Source organism: Alosa alosa, chromosome 7, assembly GCF_017589495.1.
Source record: "Alosa alosa isolate M-15738 ecotype Scorff River chromosome 7, AALO_Geno_1.1, whole genome shotgun sequence".
NCBI lineage: Eukaryota > Metazoa > Chordata > Actinopteri > Clupeiformes > Clupeidae > Alosa > Alosa alosa.
Window position 1 is genome coordinate 30908588 of NC_063195.1, and position 20129 is coordinate 30928716.

The 20129-nt window shown below is 41.8% G+C and overlaps 1 protein-coding gene across 1 annotated transcript; it reads left to right on the forward strand.

The window, feature by feature from the left end:
- The first annotated feature begins 551 nt into the window (after positions 1 to 551).
- evpla (envoplakin a) lies at positions 552 to 20127 on the forward strand. Its single transcript, XM_048247301.1, is given in 23 exon segments — positions 552 to 990; positions 5626 to 5725; positions 5993 to 6147; positions 10237 to 10360; positions 10612 to 10743; positions 10886 to 10927; positions 11110 to 11271; positions 11662 to 11769; positions 12015 to 12110; positions 12374 to 12484; positions 12568 to 12714; positions 12961 to 13115; positions 13284 to 13381; positions 13515 to 13687; positions 14036 to 14214; positions 14457 to 14595; positions 14802 to 14995; positions 15119 to 15269; positions 15385 to 15468; positions 15660 to 15767; positions 16104 to 16196; positions 16359 to 17289; positions 17292 to 20127. Coding segments are annotated over 23 exon segments (6009 nt in total). The 5' UTR covers positions 552 to 922; the 3' UTR covers positions 19751 to 20127.
- Positions 20128 to 20129: the final 2 nt, after the last annotated feature.

Consider the following 20129-nt stretch of genomic DNA (forward strand, 5'->3'; position numbering starts at 1 on the left):
ATAAGGCCTACTAAATTGGCCTTTTTGCACTTCAAATGACAAACCAACCTTTCTGTCCTTTAGTGATGACTTTATTCACCCATGAGTTTTAGCCTTTAAAATCCTATAGCCTATAAGACGTCATGGACTGGCACCTTACTATATAATGATTTATTCATTTTTAAATCTGGTCTTATGACATTTGTATACAATTGTCTTTGCTAATAAGTGATTCCACCAATGTATTTTGTCTTTTTTAATGTATAGTTTACCCTTTTATTTATTATTAATTTATTTTAGTATTATTACTGTTTGTTTTGTATGTTTGTCTGTATAGCACGCTGTGTGCCCTGCTATAAAATGCTATATAAATCATTTCATTATTATTATTATTATTATTATTATTATTATTATATCAGTATGCATTGGTATTGGTCTCCTAGGCAACCATTGTTAGAAATGGGAGTAGAGGAAGAGATGAACATTCCTGCTGGATGAACAACAGAAACAGAGGAGGGGACGGGGAAGGGAAGACTTCTGTGTGTGTGTGTGTGTGTGTGTGTGCGTGTGCGTGTGTTTTGTGTATGAAGACAGGGAAGAATGAGAGCCCTGGGAACAGGTCTGGCTGGTCCTGAGGAACAAGATAGAAGAGTCTGGGTGGTGACCCACACCTGCCACCCAGGGCGGAGACTTGTGACAAACCAGTTCTACGTTCGAGGACGGCTCTGACGTTCACCAGAAAGGGGGGACAAGAGAGAGAGAAGGTGTGGGTGCGCGACAGCAGAACCAGACAGACACAAGACTGCCCACAGCCCCACAGGCACGGTGTCGGAATACAGCGGAGCACCCATATACCCACCACAGCACAACACGACTCAACTTAACCCAACTCAACCCAACTCAGCTCTGAGCAGGAGGCTCCTGACTCCCACAGACATCCAGGATGTTTAAGAAGAAGGACACGGTCAAAGGCTCTAAGGGCGACAGTTTGAAAAGCTCCAACTCCAGCAAGTAAGTGGTGTTGACTTTCCACCGGCCTCAGTAAGCTTACCTGAGGTCTGTTTGTTGTTCCACTTGACTAATGTTTTTCTGTTTCGTTTGGAGCTGTTATGCTCAGGACTGACTCTGAGATGTCTCAGGAAGGGGTCTCAGTGACTGGGTAGGATTGGCCCCATGAATTTGATCAAAACCACAACCCTCCTGGGCTGAAATCTGTGTCAAATGGTCTTACTTACAAGTGACTGCTTTTCTACTCAGTGGACTTGATATTCTCAAATAGTCATACCTTTGGTTATATAACCATGACGGAAAGTATTCTGTCAATATTTTACCTGGGCCTACCTTAACATTGTTTGTATTTGGGTATGTACTGGGCTGGCTTTGCTAAAATATTAGTTATGGGTACATGGTTTGAGGCTAAGCAGATGTGAGGATTACTTGTGACCCTGGCCGTTTGTTTTGTTTATTGTGAACAATAAGCCCACTGAGCAGCTTTGTGTCTTCTTCAAAGGAAAGCACACAAGTATGCTTGTGTCTCCAAATATGTACGCTAAAAATAAGCTTCATGAGTTTGAGCTGAAAGTGAACTGTATGCGTATGCCCTGACAACCATCATCTGGGTGTGTATTTTACCTTTGACATTGAAGGTTTAATGTTCTAATGTTCAGATTCTGGCTCTGGCTTTTAGGGACTCTGGTTCTCAGTTGATACCTCAAAAATCAGCTTAGAAGAATCATTGGTGTAATGGAATTCTTTATCTGAGTTTATTGTCATAAAGGTGGTGCACAACATCTTCCTTTCTCTTGGCCTATAAGAGTACACCTAAGTAATGAATTTGATGTGATATCAGCCTCAAGCGAAGGTTTATTTAAAATTGAGATGTCCAAAAAACATGGGATCATTTCTACATCATGTGACAACGCCCATGCTGGCGTTTGACTGACGTGACTGCTGTTTTTTTACCCTTGGTCCGACAGAGTTGACTTATGTACGCCTTAATCCAGGGTGTGAGCCATCAGGTGAAGCCAGAAATACAGGAGCAGGTGGAGGTAGAGGAATTATTCAGTTGTAAGAGGTGTAGCATTAATTAGGCAGAATGGGTTCGGAAACAGACGAAGAGGTGTAGCATTGGGCAGAACGACTTTTGCCCAGCAACAAGGGTTGTAAGTGGCCTAGAGGAAACAATCAAGATTGGGAGTCTTATCATGTCATCACAGCCTGGGTGTGGACCTCAGGTTTCATCTCAACATCACATTTCAATCCAAAAATGTATGCAAAGCACGAGGTTTTGGATTCCAATGGCACAGCTTTGTCAGGCATAGTTTAGCTAGCGTGTTATCAGAGTAATCTTTAAAAGACGAACAACAGCCTAGGGCTAAAAGGCAGAGTACGAAGTGATATGATGACAGATTTAAATGAGGCCAGCAAAGTCAACTGCTGCTCGTTGTAAGATCACAGCATGCCCGTAGAGGGAACAGCTGATCTTGCATTGAGATCAGCACAGTGTTCTGCTGAGGTGGCCCGTGGAGGTGGAGGGCCTTGTCTTTTATTATACAACAAACCTGTTCTTTTTACATAACTGGATCTCCTCCAGCGGCTTTTTAGTGCGTAGAAGAATCATCTTCAATGTAAAAAGGGATTCATTTAAGATTCGTTTGATGGGTCATTTGAAGGGTCATTGATAGGTCTGGACTTGCCCTAATACTTTACATGTGCTGGTCAGGCTTTGTTCACTGATGTTGTGTTTCTGTGAGGTATTGTACACTAAACTGTTCATGGGCTATTGGCAATGAAGCATTTCTTTGCAAGGTCTGAATTGTAATGTGTGTAAACAGCCCTTCATCAACAATTGTGGTCATTAACAGGATATAACTTCACCCATCCTATCAAATTTGGGTGTGTACCCACATCTTTGGCAAAGATATCTGGCAATAGACTTTGGTATGAAAACTTCCAACAGTTTCGAATGACACAAAAACACAGTTAAATCAAGATAACTTGACTTACAGAATGCAGTTAAATCAGGATAACTTGACATTCTTTAACAGCATGCAGTATCTGACCAGACAGAAAGCAATTGTACTCCATACTGACATTCCTGAATTCGACTTTTACAGATAAAGCTATTTTACTCCAAAAGTAGACAACTATTACATTAACTCTCTATGTAATAGAATACATATATTACAACAATGTTCTAAGTAGGGATTTGGTGTAGCCTACTCAGGTAGCTATAGAGAAGAATGAGTATTGCATCAACAGTGTCAGAGAGATAAGGATTGTAGATTATCTGTGATGGTATGATTTAAAGGGACACTAGGCAACGTTTTCGTGTTAATTACTCATCTTTGTAAGTCGGTATATGGTTAAATGACTCATTACAGGGCGAATGAAGACTCTCTCGCCCGCCCCTACTGCCTGTAGGAAGAATATCCCGCTTGCAAGTTCAGTGTATCATACCCGCCGACCGAAGCAGGATCAGTTTACATCCTGCATACAGCACAGAGGCAGGCTAACGAAACTGCTAGCGATTGTTGCAAACGTGTGTATAACGGCAGAGCCAGCGAAGAAGCAGCTAAAACCCTGGACGGAAGATGCAAAGAAAAGGAAATAAACTTCAGAACGAGCGAGGGGGAGTTTCGTAGAGAAAAAGCATCAGGCTTGCCTGGTGTCCCTTTAAGACAACATCTTTGTCTGGAAGTACAAAGTGTCCTGTCTATGTAGGTGTATTAAAGATAATAAAAACCCATGTAGATCTCTTCCACTGAGGTTCAGCGTGTGTATATGTGTGTGTGTGTATGTGTGTGTGTGTTTCTGTGTCTGTGTGTGATAGAGAGAGAGACGCATATCATATCAGCACAAATTCCTTTTAGTGTTTGTTGAGGCAGGGAGGAGAGCAGATATGCATAATTTTCAAATGAGCAACAAGATTTCAACACCGGTTCACAAAAATGAAGAAGTGTGTGTGTGTGTGAGAGAGAAAGAGAGAGAGAGAGAGAGAGAGAGAGAGAGAGAGAGAACAATGCACAGTCTGAGGATGGGGAATGGCAGGCATGTGGTTTTGTGGACCATAAAGCATGTAGGGAATGTTGTAGAGGGAGGATGGAGTCAATCTCGTCATGTCCAAGGTCCCACCTATCAGGGACCTGATGAATATCTAACCCCTCCATAGTCTAAATGTGGTCCTTAAATCTTCAAACAAAACGTTCTTTGACCATTTTTAAAGTTTCATGGTATCTGAAAAATGGTATGTGAAGTCCAGTGAATAAGTAAATCAGTAAATGAAGACTACTAGTAGATAGAGTAGGAGGTAGTATATACGTCATACATGTGTTCACTTGCTCAGTTTATATCAGTAAGGGTTTATTATCATGTAATGAGTATGTGTTCATTAATTAATCAGTTGCAAAATATGTAAGCATATTGCAAGAACACTAAAAACAGATCTAGAGACTGTGTTCTTTACCATCTGACACACAAAATAACCACTTTCTATTACATACGATCATTTCACACTCTGGGCCAGATGTACGTACATTTGCGAACGTATAGCGTTATCAGCGCCATGGACACACCGCAGATTGCGAGCGCTGTCAGACCCAAGTTTCCGTCGTATTTATCAATCGTTCAATCCTTAGTGTAAACTGCGCCTTTCTCTGCCCTTCTCCGCCCATAAACGCAATTTACGAACGTCCACAACTGAATGGCAGCGCCTACAAGCGCAGTTGAATGAAGTTAACTGATGACAACATTAAAAAGAATCAAACGTTTAGCGATCATGAAATAATACCATACATGATGAGATGTCAACAAGCAGGGAGATAATGAAGATCAGTAGTTCTACTCAAACTACTTGTGCACGTAGGCTATGGAAGATTGGTCAAATCTAGCAAGTAGGAAAGTTTAAGTGAATGACGTGAAAGTGAAAGTAAGACATGCGAAAGGCCAACGAAAGTTAAGGTTGCTTTTGGTAGTACAAATACTTTCACCACAAAAACTGGTGTTCTAAATAGCGATTCTGTTGTCTTTGAAAGGTTCTCTTATTGACGCATTGAACTGCAATGTGGATTAACACCTGCTTTTACAAGGCGGAAGTATTTAGGCGCAGAATAGACGTGCGCTTTCAGGAGCAGTCTTTGTACATACCGCGGAATACATAACTAGGCGCTCTTTACTCTTCCCCTCCCATCTTTTTACGCTAAACTCCCACTTTCCCCTGGATCCTCCCATGAATGCATATGCATGACATGACAATCGCAATTTTACATCATTGCAGCCTGTTTGTACATACCTCGCAATGATTTTACACGCACATTGCGAAACAAATACGCCTGAAATCGGCGCAAAAGCGTTAGTACATCTGGCCCTCTGTTTCATAATATTTACACCTTCCAAGGCTATGCCTATATTTTGCCTCCAGTTCACACCTAGGTCCTTCCTCATGGACGGACTCATAGCATAGGTCTGGTGGCGGTGTTGACATTCTTGTTCTGTGTACTCAAAGAACAAGAGCTCACATAACACTCGCTGCTACAGGTGATCCTTTAGCAAATAGTACTTTAGTGATTCTTGTGTACTTGTTGTTGAACCCTGACCTGGCTGCTTTGGAGTGTTAGTGCTAACCTCTGACCTCTTCCTCCCTCACAGGCAGCAGGTCTCCAACTTGGCCTTGCTGGTAGCGCGTATGCAAAAGAACGCTGACCAGGTGGAGAAAGACGTGCTGCGCGCAGAGGATCTCATGCTCCTGGTGAGAGACAAGGCTGTGTGCACATGCACATCCATACACATGCACACGTACACACACATGCACACGCACACACACACACACACACACTCTCTCTCACACACACGGATCAAGGGCTGCACACTGTGAAGGGCTGCACACTGTGAAGCATATCCGTTACTGAAATTCAAAACACACACACATTTATTTATTCCAAATAAAATCAGCATACACGCACAACAACACGTACAAAAACAGATCTATAACTCTCTCTCACTGTCTCGCTCTCAGGATAATGAAAATAAAAACAAAGAACTGCCATTCAAGCACCAGAAGGAAGTGTCTGACTGTTTAGGGGATGCCGAGGGTCTCCTGAAAGACCTCTTTCTGGACGTGGACAGGGCTAAGAAGCTGGGTCACCCACAGGCACGCGAGATTGATAATGAGTAAGTGGATCATGTTTCTTTAGTATACAGTACATCAGAAAGTATTCACAGCGCTTCACTTTTTCCCCATTTCGTTATGTTACAGCCTTATTCCAAAATGGATTCAATTCATTTTTTCCCTCACAATTACACACAATACCCCATAATGACAACATGAAAAAAGTTGTTTTAATGTTTGCAAATTAATTAGAATGAAAATAATAATAATGTACATACGTATTCACAGCCTTTGCTCAATACTTTGGTGTTGCAGCAATTACAGCCTCAAGTCTTTTGGCACATGAAGCCACAAGCTTGGCACACCTATGGCCAGTTTCGCCCACTCCTCTTTACAGAACCTCTCGAGCTCCATCAGGTTGGATGGGGATCGTCGGTGCACAGCCATTTTCAGATCCCTCTAGAGATGTTCAATGGGATTCAAGTCTGGACTCTGGCTGGGCCACTATAGGACATTCACATAGTTGTCTTGAAGCCACTCCTTTGATATCTTGGCTGTGTCTCTCCCAGTTCCTGCCACTGAAAAACATCCCCACAGCATGATGCTTTGTTCGATCTTTGTCTCATCAGATCAGATCATTTTGTTTCTCATGGTCTGAGAGCCATGTGCCTTATACTAAGAAGTGGTTTCTGTCTGGCCACTACCATACAGGCCTGATTGGTGGAGTGCTGCAGCAATGGTCGTCCTTCTGGAAGGTTCTCCTCTCTCCACAGAGGAACCCTGGGGCTCTGTCAGAGTGACCATAGGGTTATTGGTCACCTCCCTAACTAAAGCCCTTCTCCCTCGATTAGGCATGTAGTGGAAGCTAAACACACAGTTTATCCACCTCTGAAATTTCAGAAATAGTTTATCCACCTCATTTTAGAGTAAATCACACTGTATTATCCACATTCATAATATGTACATTAATCAACACCCTAGGAACCATTTAATACCACTGGTATCATTATAAACATTAGACAATAACCTCCACCATCATCAAACATGTTTTTTTTTTTTTAAATCCGATACCGCATGGCGCAGTCCACCTTACCGGGATCACAGAATTCATAGTTTACCCACCTCTTATTTCAAGTCAAGTCAAGTTTATTTATATAGCGCATTTCATACACAGAGGTCATTCAATGTGCTTTACATAAACAAAACCAAACAATAATAACAAATAAAAACATAGAAGGACAATATAGTCAAAGAATAGTTAAAAGGTAAAGATGATAATAAAAAGAAAACATAAAACACAAGGTAAAATCATTTAAAAATAAAGAATAATTAGTAAGCAAAAACAAAGGCAAAAGTAGTAAAAAAAGTAATAAAAGACAAGGTAGAATAATTATCAAGGCAGATTCAGAATTTGTAACTCGGCACAGTTAGCAGAAAGCATCTGAGAACAGTTTGGTTTTAAGTCTAGATTTAAAACTGGCTACAGTTGGGGCCTTTTTGATGTCATCCAAAAGTTGGTTCCACAGCTGAGCCGCATAGCAGCTAAAAGCTGCTTCACCGTGTTTAGTTCTAACTGTAGGTTTTACTAGCAGGTTTTTCACCTGGGACCTGAGAGGACGAGAAGGTGTGTACTGCTGAAGCATGTCTGACAAGTATTTAGGTCCTGCTCCATTTACTGATTTATAAACAACCAATAGTGCTTTAAAGTCAATTCTGTGACTTACTTGAAGCCAGTGCAAGGACTTAAGAATTGGAGTAATGTGGTCAGTTCTTTTAGTATTTGTTAGAATCCTAGCTGCTGCATTTTGTATCACCTGAAGCTGTTTAATAGTCTTTTTAGGAAGGCCTGTGAACAGTCCATTGCAGTAATCAACCCTGCTGGAGATAAATGCATGAATGAGTTTTTCTAAGTCATGTTTTGACATCAGCCCTCTGAGTTTGGCAATATTTGAGGTGGTAAAAAGCTGATTTAGTTATCGCTTTCATGTGACTGTTGAAATTTAGATCACTGTCAATTAATACACCAAGATTTTTAACAGTATCCTTTGCCTTCAACCCTTTTGTGTCAAGGAGAGTGGCAACCCTAAGTCTTTCCTCCTTTTTACCAAATATAATTACTTCAGTTTTTTCTTTGTTCAGCTAAAGAAAATTTTGAGACATCCAGGTCTTGATTTGTTCTATACACTGACACATAGATTCAAGAGGACCATAGTCATTTGGTGATAGAGCTAAGTAAATTTGTGTGTCATCTGCATAGCTATGATATGAAATCAAATTATTTTGAATGATTTGTCCAAGTGGGAACATATAGAGGTTGAATAATAGTGGCCCCAAGATCGACCCCAGGGGAACACCACATCAAGGACGTTGGTGTTGAGGTACAGTTTCCGATGGCAACAAAGAAGCTCCTTTCTTGTAGATATGATTTTAGCCAGTTGATAACTATGCCTGTAAATCCAACCCAGTGTTCTAGTCTGTGTAGTAAAATATTGTGATCAACAGTGTCAAATGCTGCACTAAGGTCCAGTAGCACTAGGACTGATGTTTTACCTGAATCTGTGTTAAAGGCGTATGTCATTGGAAACTTTAATGAGAGCTGTTTCAGTGCTGTGATTTGCCCGAAAACCAGACTGAAAGTAAAAATCAGTCAAAATACCCATTTGATGTTTGGAAGGTGGTTAATTAATTAAAGACTACTTTTTCAATAATTTTGCCAATAAAAGGTAGATTGGATATGGGCCTGTAATTGTTTAGCATGGAGGCATCCAGGTTATTCTTCTTGAGAAGTGGCTTTACAACAGCTGTTTTCAGTGACTTAGGAAAAGTGCCAGACAGCAGTGATACATTTACAATTTGAAGGACATCCACCGCTATGAGGTGAAAAACAGTTTTGAAGAAATTTGTAGGCAGAGTGTCTAAGACACATGTGGAAGAGCTGAGATTCTGTACAGTTTTTTCAAGTGTTTCGTAGTCTATCAAGCTGAACTCTGACATCAAGTTTAGTTTCCCTCTGTTTGTTGCTGGAAGTTCAGGTTGTTGTTTCAGGTTGTTTTACCACTACACCCCTGCCCCCGATCACTCAGTTTAGAGGGACGGCTAGCTCTGGGAAGAGTCCTGCTGGTTCTTCCATTTACGGATGATGGAGGCCACTGCGCTCATTGGCACATTTAAAGCAGCAGAAATGGTTTTGTACACTTCCCCAGTTATGTGCCTCAAGACAATCCTGTCTCGGAGGACTAAAGACAATTCCTTCGACTTCATGCTTGTTTTGTGGTCTAACATGAACTGTTAACTGTGGGGCCTTATATAGACAGGTGTGTGCCTTTCCAAATAATGTCCAATCAACTAAATTGACCACAGGTGGACTCAAATTAAGCCGTATAAACATCTCAAGGATGATCAGTGGAGACAGAATGCACCTAAGCTCAATTTTGAGCTTGATTGCAAAGGCTGTGAATACTTATGTATAAGTGATTTCTTCGTTTTCTATTTTTAATAAATTTGCAAAACTCTCAAACTTTTTTTAAGTTGTCATTATGGGGTATTATGTGTAGAATTTTAAGAAAAAAATGAATTTAATACATTTTGGAATAAGGCTGTAACATAACAAAATGTGGAAAAGTGAAGTGCTGTGAATACTTTCCATATGTACTGAATACTGTATTACACACTGCAAAAACTATTTATCTAACCCAGTGTTATTAATCTTATAATAATCTGATATTAAGATCAAAAAATCTAGTTGGTATTGTTTTTAGTATGAAGAGACTTACCTATCGCCTTTTAGTAAAATCATTTGACTTAATTTAATAAGAGTTTGACTCATTTGACATCTCATCATGAAATCAAGCACATTTGGCTGCTAGCACATTAAGCAAATTTGTCTTGATAAGATGCCTTAAAATAAGTCAAATTCTTACTAAATTAAGTCAAAATTATCTTAAGAGAGAGAGCTAGGAAAGTGTCTTTACACTAGTGTGTTGTATAGTTTACACTTTTTTATCTTAATATAAGATTAATAACACTTAGTTAGATTTATTTCTTTATTTATTTAAGTTCTGACATAATTCCATGAATGTTCTTTTTTTAAATACTGAGGACTAATGCTGAAGATTGACAATTTTGACTAATGTTGTCTTTTAATTCCTTAGTGTCCTTCGCTTGCATGAACGCTGGCTGAAGGATTGTGCCATTCATCAGGACGTGTACGACCCTGTAAATGACGTGGAGCTGGTGCCCAGGATTAACTGGGCCCAGGTGCTCAATGACAAACAGGTAAACACCGACACATACACGTGTGACTACATCTCCCTACTGTACATCAAAGAGCTGTTCATTGTTTCTAACTGAGCCAAAACTAGGGCTACATTTGACACCTGAGACCATGCCGGGCTGGGTTATAATAAATGGAAATCCTACCCAGCTCACTCTAAATTACCTGTAAGCACAGTACCTAACCTTTAGGTTGACCCACCTTCGCTAAAAATAAAGTAATGTGAAGGTTGTCTGTGTGTCGTGTCCGACAGAGGCAGGTTAACACGGAGAAGTATGGAGACACCTTATCTGAAGTGGAGAAACAGATTGCAGCCCATAATATCCTGCATAAAGAAATCGAGGCCTACAATTCTCAGATGAGCCCAGGGACCACCAGCTCCAAGGTAAAGGGCTGCTTTTCCATTGTGTTTGCTTATTGAATTACTACTTTGTAGAAATCAATAGCCTATAAGTAGTTATTGTACATCAGGACCCCCATGTGATCATATTACTGGGTCTCTAGCTCACTTATGTGTTGCATTTCAGGAGGAATACAATGATATCAAGAAGCAGTACACCAATCTTCTGGTAAGTTCTGATTCATTACTATGTCGAAACTAAATTTCCTGCCATTACTAATAGACTGACCATGACCAGGAGCTTCTTAGAAATGTCAAACTTGCCAGTAACAGAAAGGTCCCTATCTGGTGGAGCATGGTAGTATGTGTGGGAAAATGAGCAGATTAAAATGGTCTCCTGTGTCTCCAAAGGACAACTCCAAATGGCGACGCCATTACCTAAGCAGCCTGTACGACTACATGCATGGATGCAAGAAGGAGCTGAAGTTCCTGGGCGAGGAGCAGGATAAGATCCTCAAGCAGGACTGGAGTGACCGCATGGTGGACCCACCAGACGTCCGCAGGGAATATGAGGTCAGGAAGCTACACAGGGACTTTTCTTCACAGGGTTTCTTTTCTTCATTCAAATCCAGTTTATGCCAAGTATATAAATATACTGGCTGCCATATATCTTACCATATCATATGATATCAAAGTATGTGTAAAGGTTGACCACTTGGTGGCATTGTTCATTATGTCTCAATATGGATATATAGAGATGCAATGCAAATTGTAATATTTTTTGGAGATAATAATAATATAAGATCACTTTCAATGTAATTTGCCTATATAGAAACATTTCATTATCATTGTGGCTTTTTTTCTATAAAACAGACTGCAGTTAAGACTGGCAACTGTTTAAACCAGAATACACAAATCTGTAAACAGAGGCCTGTTCATGAGAGTTTTTATGTATCTCACCAGAACTTCAAGAACAACAGCTTGCTCTCCCACGAAGCTGAGGTGAATCGGCTGCAGGACGATGGGGACCGGCTCATCGAGCTGAAGCACCCTGCCAGCAACATAGTGGAGGTGACAAACGCTCTGGTCTCACATAAAAAACTCAGTGCTTCTTCCGCCACTTTGTGAGAGAATGCTCATAAGTGGGGAACTAGATGCATTCTTGTTCCCCCATATGTGAGCAGTGTCTCTGTCACTGATAAAGGAGGTCCTACTGAGTGATTTTACTGCTAGTTCTCTCCTCCATTTTGAAACCAGATAGAATGAGATCATCAGCGTAAATGCTCACAGAGTGTTATTCTGCATGTTTGTCACAGGCCCAGAGGGATGAACTGCGCAACGAGTGGCAGGAATTCCTCAACCTGTGCATCTGCCAAGAGGTGCATCTGGAGAATGTGGAGGAATACAAAAAGGTCATTTGAAACGACAGGAATAACTTTGCACACTCATACTCATACAAACTCTGTGACTGTCTTAAATGCAAACAATTGAATGGGGAGCCAACGTTATACGAAATCATAAATCAATATTATATATTTTATTTTCATGTAACTTGTAAAATGATGTGATATAGATATGATGATATAAGTGAATCGATTTTTAACGCAGTTGTGTGTATGTCTCCGTAACATGTGTAGACTACTACTTACATTTGTTCTACCTTGCTTGTGTTTAGTATCAGCTTGATGCAGATACTTTGTCAGAGTCTCTCACCAAACTTGGCTCCACCCTGGACCCCAAAGCCCTCAGTGGCAAGACCAACCCTGAGATCTTACTCCAGCTCCAGGTCAGTGCTTACAGGAAGTTATCTGAACCACCAATCTCCTTCCAGTAGTAGGATAATCTGAAAATGTTCACTTGCCCCCTCAGGCAGAGGAGAGGGCAGTTCAGCGTAGCGAGCAGAAGTTGGCTGACCTCAGGAAGAGGAGCACGAGCATCGCTCCACTCAAACTGCGCCGCTCCAACCCCAACCGCTCCAAGGCCATCGAAGCACTGTGCGACTGGAGCACTCCCAAGGTAACCGGCCACTATCCCTGACCTGGCCCAAGACCCTTTGGTCTTGATTGCTTCCCTTATGTATGATGTTATTACCCAGATACTGTATATTATCAAAATTAATTTATTTTGAATGTATAAACTTGCATGTGGTTCTCAAGGATATTGAATTCTCATTCAAAATGTTTATGTCTCGTTCAAAATGTTTATGTCTCATTCAAAATGTTTATGTCTCGTTTAAAATGTTTGTCTCGTTCAAAATGGTAGGCCACGCTGGACCGTGGGGACGTCTTCACTCTGAAGTCCAATTCTGACAATGAGAACTGGGAGGTGGTGTCCAACAATGGTGTCACCAAAAGCTTCCCAGGAGTCTGCTTCCTCATCCCCCCACCAGACACAGACGCCATCGACAAAGTGGATCTGTAAGGAATTGAACTCAGTTGATATTAAAATAATAAATCAAATTTCTGAATGTATCAAATCAAATTTATGAAACTAGATCTCTGGTTTGGAATATCAGTGTATGGCTTACTTATGGTTTATCAATGTATATTATGTTGAATGTAATTAGATATTGTTTGTCTTTGTAGGCTTGGGGGTGAGCTGGCAGATTTGAAAAAGAGAAGAGCAGATTTGGAGGCATCCCTGAAGAACCATGCCCCTAACTCCTCAAAGTCTCAGAGAGCAGGTAACGCCTGAACCTCCACAAGACAGAGTTTGACACACTTAAATCTTCCTAAGTAAAAATGTCAGCACTAACATCTTGTAGTGCTGAATCATGATGCCATAACATATTCACAGAACTCTCTTCTTCTCTTCAGCTCCTGTGTCGGCAGCCCCAGAGAACCCCAAGGCCCTGCAGCTGGCTAGCGCTTTAAATGAGTTGGATAAGGACCTGGCCCAAGCTAAGGAGGATGTACTAGGCCGTCTTAGGACTCCACTAGACCGCACTGACGCTGCTAAGGACCTTGCTAGTAGGCTGAAGGAACAGGAGGTGAGTTGGACTCACAACAAGTGTCCTAGTTTGAGCGGTTACTCCCAATTCCTGAAATAATGTCTACGCCACATACTGTAACAATGTAGCATTGACAAGAATCTCCCAATCTCTCCCAAGTTATACAAAGTCAGTTAACACTTATCTCTGCAAGAGTACCATTAGCACTTCAAGGTCTACAAGAATGTATAAAACTTTTAACTATGGCATGCTAGTCTGAGATAGAAAAAAAACTGTTTTCATCATGTGGCCTATCCTTATCACCATTTGCATCACCACTGCCACAAATCCACAGATCAGAGGCATGAGCAGATGATCATTCAGTACATGCCCACATTTCCCTTACAGAAAGCTGCTGCAGCACTGAAGGCTTTGGACCAACAGAAAGCAGCTACTCAGAAAGAATTAGAGCCCCTCCTGGCCCAAAAAGCCAATGGGCCAACTTTGTCTTCACTGCCAGAGAAACTGAACTCAACCAAAAACAAACAAGACAGCCTTGCTGCCCTTTCTGACTTGTACACAAAAAAGTAAGATATGTCCAAGATATACATATATATACATATACATATACACAAGATATGTCCAAGATATATATATATATATATATATATATATATATATATATATATATATATATATATATATATATATATATATATATATATATACACATATATATTCCATTTATGTTCCCCACTTCAATAAAAATAAGTAATGAGCTGAGCATTTTCAAACTGTACAATAATGTCTGGTTCTATGTCAAAAACAGGGCTAACGCCTCTCTGAATTTGGAGAGCCAGATCAAGAAAGTGGATGGCATAGTATCTGGGCTAGAGAAGGAGCTGTGTGAGGATGGAGTCATTCCAGATAAGCCCAATGCCATTCAGACTCGCCTGCGGGAGGTCCAGGTAACAATCTGTGCATGCTCCATCAGAGTAGTATACTGTGACGGCAGTACTGCTACCCTTATGATCTTTCATTCTATAATCTCCATATTGTCAGCAGAAGAGAGACTGGTCTGACTGGTCTCATAAAATGTGTGGCACTGTGCACATCGATCCTTATACAAACATAATGCAATTTGTTCCTTCCTCCACTCCCCCTCTGCCCCCAGGACCTTAAGAAGGATGTGGCCAAGGCTCAGCCAGAGGTGCAGAAGCTCAGCCAGGACTTGGAGGCCACGGAGAAGCTGTGCAGCTCCCTCCAGCAGGGCTACCAGGAGTACTGCCCAGACATCGGGCGCCAGAGGACAGACACGACCCGTCTCCAGGGCCGCTACGCTCGTCTGTCCAATCAGCTTGAAGAGAGGTGACAAGTCAAGGCACTGCTGTGTGCTTCTTCCTCGTGTTCATACTTCTTTTGATTACTTGTGTTCAGTTATTACCCTTTTGTCTAATAAATGGCATTGATCGGTTATGATGGTCTGTTTAGGGAGAAACTTCTGCAAGGTGCCGCCATTAAAAATCAAGACTTCCAGAATGTGAACCAATCCCTCGACTCCTTCCTGAACAACCTGCCCAATAATGCTGTCAGCCCCAGTGATGACTTGGCAGAAGTCAATGCTAAGCAGGTTTCTCAGGAGGTAGGCTAAGTGTATTTCATTCTTTAACTATTTCCTCTAACATTTCTTGAGTGAGAAGCATTTAAGACAAAACTTTATAAATATGCTAACCAAAAGCCCACTGTTTTCTTCACAGAGGGTGGTAGAGGACATCAAGCGTAAGGGGGATGACATCGACAGAGTTATCGACCTCTCCGCTGACTTGCAGGATGTCCTCAATGTAAGACCCAAGATGACTAGATGAATACTTAGTGTTGACATTTTGATTTATTTTGATTGAAGAACCTGTCAAATGTATGAAGCTCCATTATGTAGTACTATGGTGGAAGTGGAATAACTGACTGAACAGAATAGATGGAACACCAAAGTCAATGCAGGAACACACAATAATCCCATTCCCTTCCCCTGCAGGAATATGAGATTAACTGTGACACATACAACGGCACGCTGAAGAATGCTGGACCCACAGATGCCAAAAAGCCAAACACTTCAGCCCTTGCAGACAGCGTGCAGAAAAAGGTACACAGCACTTTAGTAAAACCTTTAAAAGCTTATATGAACAGTGAAATGCAAACCACGTTGTACATGCCTTTGTCATTTACACATATATGGGCCTGAAAAAATTTAGCTGAAGTGCTAACCAGCAATAGCACAATTTGAAAGCATCCTTGTTATTTTTTGGGGGAATAAATCTGGGTTATAATTCAAACCATAATCAGGATGTGACTATATTACTATTCAATTTCTTTTTCAATTTACTGTGATTGTGTTACATTGTATCTATTTTTTCTGTGATGAGGATTTTTCAACCATTTAATGTGTGATTGTTGATGCTATGTTGATGCTCTCTCACAGGAAAAAGCATTGGTGAACCGATATGCTACAGCTACTGCAGAGAATGATCAGCTGCTGAACCAACTTGACTTGGCCAAAAACATCATGGGACAGGTGCACATATAAAACACTGATTCAAGTGCTGTTAATCATTTAACTGACTTTCATGTTTACATTTTGGCAATTCGCTTCATAAATACTGTTGAACTGTCGTAGTATTAACACTATATCTCACACACATATTATTAATAATTCTTATTTTTATTATTTGATCAGAATGAAGAGAAAGTCACCATGGTGAAACAGCAGCAAGCACAGCTGCAGAACCTTCAGAAATCTCTAGACGAGACATCCAGTCTGACGAAAGAGTTGGAGGAGGAGGTGTCTAGACGTAGCCATGCTGAGAATGACCTCAAGACCTACAAGAACAGATTGATGTCCTTGAAGAGTCGCAGGGGTGTGGAGCGCGTTGAAGAGAAGGAAGTGCTGCAGTACTACCGTAACCCCAAGATGGAATCCGACCTGGAAGACCTAGAGAACAAAGCTCACCAGGAAGCCCTGAAGCGAACAGGCATTCAGAGTGAGATCGAGGTCATCGGCTCAAAAATCGCAAAATTAGAATATGAAGTCAAGAACATAGAGCCCAAGTTGGTTACCAGAGAAGTGACCAATTATGAGAGAGATCCCCAACTCGATGTTGATGCGGCCAAAGTAAAGGATGAGATAAAAAAGCTGAGGGACGAAATCCGTTTACATGATAAAGAGACAGCTAAGTTGCAAACAGAGCTTACCATTTTAGAGCAGAAGAAGCCAAACATCAAACAGAGGGTGGTGCAGAAGGAAGTGGTCAAAGTGGAGCAGGACCCAGGGATGTTGAAAGCTGTCCGAACATTTGAGAATGAGATAGCTGATGAAAGTGAAAGGGGCAGATCCATTGGCAATGAGATCTTTCAAACAAAAAGCCAGATCAATACACTGGAGAGACTGATTCCAACCTTAGAGCCTAAGATTGTTACCAAAGAGGTGAAGAAAGTTGAACAGGATCCTGAAGCCTTGAAGGAGGCTGAAAAGCTAAAATCACTTTTAAAAGACGAGACAAAGGAAAACACAGGTCTCCAAATTGAACTTTCTGTGCTACAAAAGCGGCTGATTCAACTGACTGAGTTAAAACCAAAAGTGGAAGTTAAAGAGGTCATAAACGAGGTTTTAGGGTCTCACCACAGACAGAGGAGGAAATGGCCCGTCTGAAGAAGGAGCGGAAAGATACCGTAAAACGGATTTCGGATCTTGAGTATGAAATCGCAAGAGTGGGGGCTGAGCTGGCGGACCTGAAATCACAGCCTCCTCAGGTTGAGTGGAAAGAGGTCACCCAAGAAGTTGTGAAAGAGGAACGGACCCCTGAGGACATCAAGGAGATTCAAAGGCTCAAAGACCAGCTGTCCCTTCAACAAAAGACTTATGATGATACTCAAGACAAGATAAAGCGTCTAACAAAAGAGAGAGATGAAATCAAAGCAGAGAAGTCAAAGGTGGAGACTAAACTTCTGAACAAAGAAGTGGTGAAGTATGTTGATGACCCACTCCTGGAGAAAGAGGCAGACCGCCTGCGGAGGGACTATCGTGAGGAGCAGCAGAAGCGTCGCACCACTGAGGAAATGGTCTTTGACCTGCAGAACAAATACATTCAGCTAGAGAGACAGCAGCCAGAGGAGAAGGTTGTGGTTCAGGAGGTGCTGCGCCTCCAGAAAGATCCAAGACAGATCATAGACCATGAGAGACTTGGCAAGAACTTGGATAAGGAAGTCACATCCCGCAGGCAGATGGAGCTTGAGGTACAGCAGCTGAAGACAAGAGTGGAGGAGAAGGAGAGGATCATCCAGTTGAGTGATGAACATCAGAAGAAAGTCAAAGTGGAGGAAGAGCTGAAAGAAACCAAGAAACGCATTCATGACCTGGAGACAGCCCCACCACCTATTGAGGAATGCATTGAGATCGAGGAAGTTATGAAGGTGGAGAGGGATCCAAAATTGGAGAAAATGACCAATGGACTCCGCACAGATTTGGACAAAGAGAATAATGACATCATACGCCTTCAAAGAGATATAAGACAACTTAATACAAGGCTTGATGCATTGAAACGGCAGAAGTCTGGAGAGAAGACGGTTTATAAAGAGGTCATCCGTGTAGAAAAAGACCAAGCAGTAGAGGCTGAGAGGACCCATTTGAGGGAGCAGGTACTACAGGAGACAAATGCTCGACGAGACCTGGAAGATGAGGCCAAAAAACTGACCGACAAGTTGGATCGCCTCAAAAATCGAAACACTAGAAATTCTGAAGAGGAGACAAATCTGATCCGCAAGAAGGATACCTTAGAAAAAGAGAAGGAGAGACTAGAGCGTGAGCTAAGAACCCTGGAATCTGAGAAACTAGACATCAAAACCTCATTCCAGCAGCAGTCTCAACTGATGAGTGAGAAGAACCAGAAGACCAGGCAAAAGAGCATCAGGATGGAGACGGACGTTCAGCGTCTAGAGGGGGACATCTTGGATGAGAAGGACAAGATCCACAAGCGTGACAACACAATCAGGGAACTTCAGAAAAGCTTGAAGAAGGAAGATAATAACAAAGAGTCACGAACCAAAGAGACCAACCTCTCCACCAAAATCACCATCCTAGACCCTGACACAGGGATGGACATGTCACCATATGATGCTTACCGGAGAGGTTTGATTGATCGTAAACAGTACCTGCAGCTGCAAGAGCTGGAATGTGACTGGGAGGAGGTCACCACCAATAGGTCCGATGGTGAGACTTCTGTGCTGCTGGACCGTAAGAGTGGCAAACAGTACCCCATCAAAGATGCTTTAAAGGATGGCAGAGTTACCCCAGAACAGCTGGACGAATACAAGAAAGGTAGAATGCCCATCTCAGAGTTTGCTCTCCTTGTTGCTGGAGACAAAAAACGTTCTTCCATCTCGTCAGCCTCAAGCAGGCTCTCATCCACCTCCACTGACTCCCTCATCGAGGGAGACTTCCCCATCAGTGGCATTTATGACACCCACACTGACTCCTGCCTGTCAATACGCAGTGCCATGAAGCACAGGATGATTGATACCAACACGGCTCAGAAGCTGCTGGAGGCACAGGCTGCCACGGGGGGCATTGTGGACATCAACAACAAGGAAAGATACTCTGTGCACAAGGCCGCAGACCTGGGTCTCATTGAAGCAAGCCAGTTGCAGCGGTTGCTCAATGCTCAGAAAGCCTACACTGGAGTCGAGGACCCTATCACCAGGGAACGTCTCTCTATTGGGGAGGCTGTCCAGAAGGGATGGATGCCCAAGGACACTGCCATGCGCTATATGGAGGCCCAGTTCCTGACAGGTGGACTAGTGAACCCCAACCGAACGGGACGTGTTGATGTCGTAGAGGCTGCAGGCTCTAAAATGGTGGATAGCACCATGGTGAGAGAGCTTCAGGAAGAGGCCAACCACCCCAAGGAGCTGATAGATCCCATCACACAGGAGAAGATCAACTATAAGCAGGCCCTGAATCGCTGCCAGACAGACCCAAGGACAGGTCTCCCAATGTTACCAGCATCCTCTAAAAATGCCTCCCCTACCTCCCCCTTCCCCGCATATTTTAGCCATCGATCTTCTAAGCATTAACTTTTAATAGGATGTGTTTACATTCAGATTGGGGAGTTCTCCAAGGGGAACTCAGTTGTAAATGTCACTAATTAATGTTTATATAAAATATAAAAATGTTTATAAATAACTCAGGGAAAATAGGGAATATTATTCAGCTCACTTAAGGGGTCATAAATATTGCTGCTGAGATGTGTGTTTACTCATTTATGAAGGAGAAGTCTATTCTTACTGATCATTATCCTTAAAATAATTAGCAGATTTGGGATGATGGGTCATGGTGCAATCACGGTTTGGATGTCAATACTTTCATATATAATTTAAAGTCTTTCTCTGATATACTGTTATTGCTTTATTTTATATTGTATGAAAAATAAATTTATTGATTAAAATGTCAACT